Raw genomic sequence first — 6,000 nt, 5'->3', positions numbered from 1 at the left:
AAAAAGGCAAAATACGGGGTGTAGTTTTAAATAAAGCCAGGTGCCACCCCAAAAGCACTGTAGATGTATTTTTTCTCTCTCTGTCACTCTCTCACTCCCCACATTGTCCATATTTTCATCTTTTTTCTCCCCTCTTTCTTTTATTTTCCTCTTCTCTCTTCCTTTCTCTTTTTCTCTTCCCACCTGTTTTTTTTTTCTTTTACTCACTCTTTCTCTCCCTTTGATCTACTCGTCCGGCCCCAAGAGTTCCTTTTCTACTATGTGGCCCCTGAGTCTGACATCTCTGATTTAACCCTATTTTCAATAATTAACCGAGTAAAAACACAATATTTACACAATTTGTTATTAGAAATTCAAATGCGTAAATGCCAGTTGGACAAAAAATAAATCACTGATGTATTGATAAATACTTTTATGCAATTAAAAGAATAGAATGGGAATCTATTAATGTATTAAACAGATGTATTTATTAATCTTTTTATCAATTTATTTTATAGGATAGACAACAAATTAAATTCCTGTTTTTAGCTAGCTATCTGGCTAGATTTTTACATTTTTTGGCAAGCTATTTAGCTTACATTGTCTCTTTTTCCGAGTCAAAGAAAAACTTCGGCCTCCTATCTAGCTAGCTGTTTAGTCCCGTTTTAGTTTTTTAACTGTTTACCTTTCAAGGTATTTGGCTAAACTTAGTTTCTATTTTATAAATGCATATTAAACTGGGTGCGCGTTTCATTAAATTGGAAAAAGATTGCCACCTGATTGGTGTAAAGTGTAGTTAACTAGTTTTAGAGAAGTACGTTCCGGTGGAGGCTGATGAATTGGCTCTTACTATAACATTCGTTCGTCAATCAAGCGTGTGATTGTAATTTTGAGAGAGCAGAAAAAGCACACTAAAGTGGAAGTGATGAGCTCTTATCATAACATTAATTCTTCAATCTGGAGTGCCCACACTTTTCAATTTGTGAGCTCCGTTGCACTTTTTGTTTTAAGTTAATTCAAGTCATGTTGTATTGTATTTTATTTTTTTAAGCTATTTTAGAAACGTTTCAAGGAGCTTTTAAGGTTTTTAATGTACCTTTTTAGACAAGTTGCTGCTCAACCTAATTTATTTACTAAAGAGTTTTGGAAAGCAATTTAACTTTTATTGTTTCTTTTTGCAGTATTAAACATTTCTTCTGCCAATTTTTTAACTTTTACGGAAAATTAATATTGGCTCCAAATATCTGTTATTTGCCCTGAAAAACATATATATATATATATATATATATATATATATATATAAATAATCAATCCCTCGTATTTCAAATTGTAATTAGAAGTTAAACCTCCTGGAAAAATCACAATGACCCATTACTGGTAAACTATTTTCAGCACCTGTCCGCATGCTACTCAGGTGTTCTTAGGGATCTACACGATGCCTACTGGCACCACGTTGAAGACCCTTGCTACGAACGGCCCCCGGACGGTAGTTTGAACACCCATGATTTAAACGTACACGAATATCTCTATGCATAGTAAAAACGTGTATTCAAACCACTCGTACCTCAAAGCGCCTCTGAACATACGCGTTTTCCGACGCCAGTCCCGGAATTATTCTCGACGGCAAAGATGGCCGACGCCGTTTGTATGGTAAAGAAGTTTCCGGGGCTTATCCGCGTCCTTCCTCGGCCGAGCGCTGGTCAGACTTGAGCTTGACGAACTCTTTTGCCACGTCGTCGTTGTTCCGTTGCGACAGGATTCGCAGGACGGTCAGGCCCGTCTCGTCCATGTGGATGCGCTTTCCCAGCGGCAGCCAGCAGGCGGCGCTGCCTTTGGGGGCCACGTCCTTCAGTTGCAGCACCGCCATGCCCACCGTGCGGTCCTCGCGGGCAAAACAGTAATCCTTCACGCACACTTGCAGCTCGTAGCACTCGGGGCCCACCTCGCTGCTCAGGGTGCTGACCAGAGAAATAATAGATATTTGAAAACCGTCGGAAAATACAGTGGTACCTCTTCATACCAGCACTTCTAGACACCAGATTTTCAAGGTACAGTGGGCCCTCTACATATGAGTCTAAATAGTTTCAGGATTGTGCTTGTAGTGCGAATTGCTCATGTAATGATATCCAAGAATTAAAAACTACTGTATTTTTCAGGTTATAACTCGCAGTTTTTTCTCAGTTTGGCAGGGGGTGCGACATATACTCAGGTGTGACTTGTGTTTGTGAAATGATTAACACATTATTACTGGGTACTGTAGTTTCCCAACCATAGGGCGCTCTGTGTTAAAGGCGCTAGTTTTATTTCTGTATTTAACACTACACAGGGCGCACCTGATTATCGGGCGTGGGTGCCCTCTTCTGCAGCCGCCTTAAATCACAGACAAGCATACGAGTATGCGCATTTAAAAATACGAGAATTTGCTAGTGGGAGATTACAAAAGTATCAAAATATTCCATGCGCCTTGTATCTAGAAGAATAATTTTCAAAGTAGTTCAGTCTAATATCCCCTAAAGCTATAACGTCACCGCAAGTCAACAAAGACCAAAATAATGTAGCAATCAGCGAATGCCTAGTGCTTATTTTGCTCTAAGTATTTGGAACTTTGCTTACTATGTCGCTTGGGAGACGTCTGCATAGATGATCTCAAACTTTGTGCGGTAAGATTATCTGCCATCTTGTACAGCATGTGTTCTTTTTTGCCTTTGCCTCCTTTTAAGGTATGTGTATATGACTTGTTTTTTTTCATCGTGTGTCTTGAGATTAATAGAATATTGTCTAGATAGCTCTTATGTCAGCGCGCAGGTTAGCCCTATTATCAATCAGCTAGCTGGCTAGCCTGCTGTGCTAATTGTTTTTTGTTTTTTTTTGCTAGCCGGGTATGATTGTAGCTGTTGGCTTCTGGTTGTACTGGCTGCTTACTGCATGGTTTTGGTCGGCCAGCCTCTCATTTATCCGCCGATCAGTCCCAATTAGCCATTTCTTGCAATGCCAACGTGCTATGTCCTGATTGGTTTAGCCCCTGTTAACTCCTGGATTGTTATATTGGCCTGTTTCCACCATTTTGCCTGCTTACCATTTGTTTTACCATTGCTGCACCCACTCTGTAACACAACTCCAAAGTATTCTCCACAAAAATTACCAAAACTTTGCTTAAAACACTCAAATCCTTTTCGACTTATTTACAGTACATGTAAACCAGTATGGTGACTGGCTTGCTAGGGTGCTGCTGTTCACATGAAGTCACAGCTCAGGAAGTCACCGTATTCTTATGACCATAATCAGTTCATAAAATTCACTCATTACCCGATCAATTCGAGTTAAGAGCATCCTTCTCGAACAATTCGATATCGTATGAAGAGGTATCAGTGTAGAACAAATTAGGCTTACAAAGTGAAGGTTTCGTTGTATTTGGGCGCCCAGCTGTTGTTCTTGGACTTGGTGGCGTATTTGCGCTTCTTGTCACTGAGGTGAGGGCCGATGATGAACACTTCCACAAACGGACGGAATATTCCCTGCGTCTGCCACCTCAGGTCGTTGGCGGCCACCACTGTTGGAAAGAAGACGAGTTACATTGTAAACCTCTTGGCGGACCCTATTCAGCCCCTGGCCCTGCATGTTTCACACCTTATGTTTTAAGACGTGATTTACTACTATAATGGTCAACTTCGAGTCATTTACTAGATTATTTGTTGGTCAGTTGAACTTCTGTAGTTTGTTGAGTTAAGACGTGTAAGTTCTAGTATTGGGTCCTTAACAAAACTACATCTCATCTCATTAGCTGCACCGCTTATCCTCAGTAGGGTCACAGGAGTGCTGGGGTAATCATCGGGCAGTGGGCAGGGGACACCCTGAACTGGTTGCCAGCCAATCGCAGGGCACACAGGGACAGACAACTCGCTCATTCACACCTAGAGACAATTTGGACCGGCCAATCCACCTGAAATGCATGTCTTTGGAATGTGGGAGGAAACCGGAGTGCCCGGAGGAAACCCACGCAAGCACGGGGAGAACATACAAACTCCACACAGGAAGTCCGGTAGCTGGATTTGAACCCACACAGGAGGTTGCCAAGACCTTAGAACTGTGCCGTACACGCGCTAACCACTGCGCCGCCGTGCTGCCCACAAAACTACATATTGACATCCAATCAACTCAGCTCCTAGGGAAGTTCTCCAATTTGCAAAGTTCAAGCAATCAAATCCAATCATTGAAATGATTCGCAGATGATCTCCATGACGACGATTCCTCATGATCTCGAGTACAAGAAAACAGTCAATACCTTTTACGGTGACCTTGTGCTCGCCAGTGTTGGGGTGAGTGAAGATCTCCACATGGATGGACACTTCCCCAACTGCATCGTCCACACCTGAGCCTGTTCGGGCAGTCAAAAGGGAAAAAAAATCAGGTTTTACTCTCATTATCTACCTCTGCTTCAAGTCTCCTCCTCAATGAGTCAAATCTGACCAAAACGGTGAACCAATTCCATCGTAATGGATCAGGAATGGACAAATGATTGTGATGATGATTATGTTAGAGGAAGACTCCAAGCAGAGTTTTGTGGCGTGAACGGATTAAAGCTGCTATGAATGCGCCCTCCTGTTCCATATTCAGATTTTCTTCAGTTTGAATAATGGGGCCCACGCATAGTTGCAAGGTGTGTAGGGTCAGGCGGTCAAAAGATGGTCACGTTCAGGGAGAACCGAGTTGACACCTCACCTAAACATGCAACGTGGGGAAAAAAACCTGCTACTAAGTTAAACAGCTTCCGTCTCATTCAGGTTCTTCTCGCGTGCTCTGCTCCAGGTCATGAGACCCGTATCCCATTTCTTTGGCTTTAAAATTGTATTTGAGAAAAAACATCGAAGCTGTAGACCTGAATCAAAGGCTGGATTAGGGATGAATTCTGATTAGCTCAGTCTATAAAGCAGGGGTGTCAAACTCATTTTAGCTAAGAGCCATACGGGGGCCAGACTAGTAGATTAAAGAAAAAAAGAAGAAGCAGAAAGTGAACAAGAGAAAGAGGAAAAAAAAAAAGTTGGAAATAGAGTGAGAAAGAGAGAACAAAAGAAGGAGAACGAGAGAGAGGGAGGGAGAGAGACAGTGAAAAATAGAGTAAAAAAGTGAAAAGGAAAAACAGAAATAAAAGAAAGAGAAAAATATATATAGCGTGTCAGAAAAGAGATAAAAAGAGAAAGTAATATGGCTCCAGTTGCTTTGTGAGTGGACATATTTCAAGATGCAGCTTTGTTTTTCCCTTGTGCTTCTCTGGGTGTTGTCTTGCGGGTTGGATTAAAACTCTTGGCGGGCCTGATCCAGCTCATGGGCTGCACGTTTGACACCCGTGCTCGAAAGCTTCTAAATTTACAAACCGAAACCTGGGTTCTTTCCCAGGCTCTTGCAACTTCAAAGAGTTTAAGTCCTAATTTGTTGGAATCTCTGCTTATTTGGTCAAAGCTTTTAGGTAGCTTATCTCAGTCGCGACAGTGTTAAATGCTCATAAACCTGAAACAACTTCAGCACCTTGGAAGCTACGTAAGGATGCTCGACCTGGACTCTGGCTTGCCGTTCAACACATTTATCCCAGAGATCCTGTTGAAGAAACTCTCCTCCCTTAGGGCTCTCTCTTCCATCTGCCACTGGAGTATGGACTTTTAAAGCACCGCCAGTCCGAAACTTGGACACCGCGTCCCTCTCACCTTAATGTTAAACACTAGCTCCACCCAAAGATGTGTGCTGAGCTCCCTGTTTCCCCCCGCTACACCTCACAAGGGCAATCGTTAAATTCGCCCTTGATACCACCAAAGTCGACCTCGTCTCTTATTGGGATGAAGCTGCATACAAGGAGAAGTTGGAGACCCTAACAATGTGGTGTTTGGAAAAAAACAAAACACTTGCGGAACACCAGGAAATGCATTCAAGTGAAAACACTGACACTGCTCCACTCATCATCAAGTGTGTAGAGCAAGTCTATTTCTAAATTCCTAGGTGTCCAGGGCTGAAACCAGATCTGTAGAAGGA

At 42.3% G+C, this 6,000-nt stretch overlaps 1 protein-coding gene across 1 annotated transcript in view; it reads right to left on the bottom strand.

Moving 5' to 3' along the window:
* Window positions 1–205: 205 nt before the first annotated feature.
* Window positions 206–6,000, bottom strand: part of unc13a (unc-13 homolog A (C. elegans)) — a 100,447-nt gene continuing 94,652 nt past the window's right edge. Inside the window, exons 42-44 of the mRNA XM_088348900.1 lie at window positions 4,262–4,354; window positions 3,370–3,529; window positions 206–1,937 (exon numbers count right to left, since the gene is read on the bottom strand). Of these exons, the coding sequence (XP_088205026.1) occupies window positions 1,649–1,937; window positions 3,370–3,529; window positions 4,262–4,354 (542 nt within the window). The 3' untranslated portion in view covers window positions 206–1,648. The remainder of the gene's footprint in view (window positions 1,938–3,369; window positions 3,530–4,261; window positions 4,355–6,000) is intronic.

This window comes from Urocampus carinirostris, chromosome 12 (genome assembly GCF_059441175.1).
Source record: "Urocampus carinirostris isolate Australia breed hairy pipefish chromosome 12, RoL_Ucar_1.0, whole genome shotgun sequence".
NCBI lineage: Eukaryota > Metazoa > Chordata > Actinopteri > Syngnathiformes > Syngnathidae > Urocampus > Urocampus carinirostris.
This window is presented reverse-complemented; position numbering and strand designations above follow the sequence as displayed.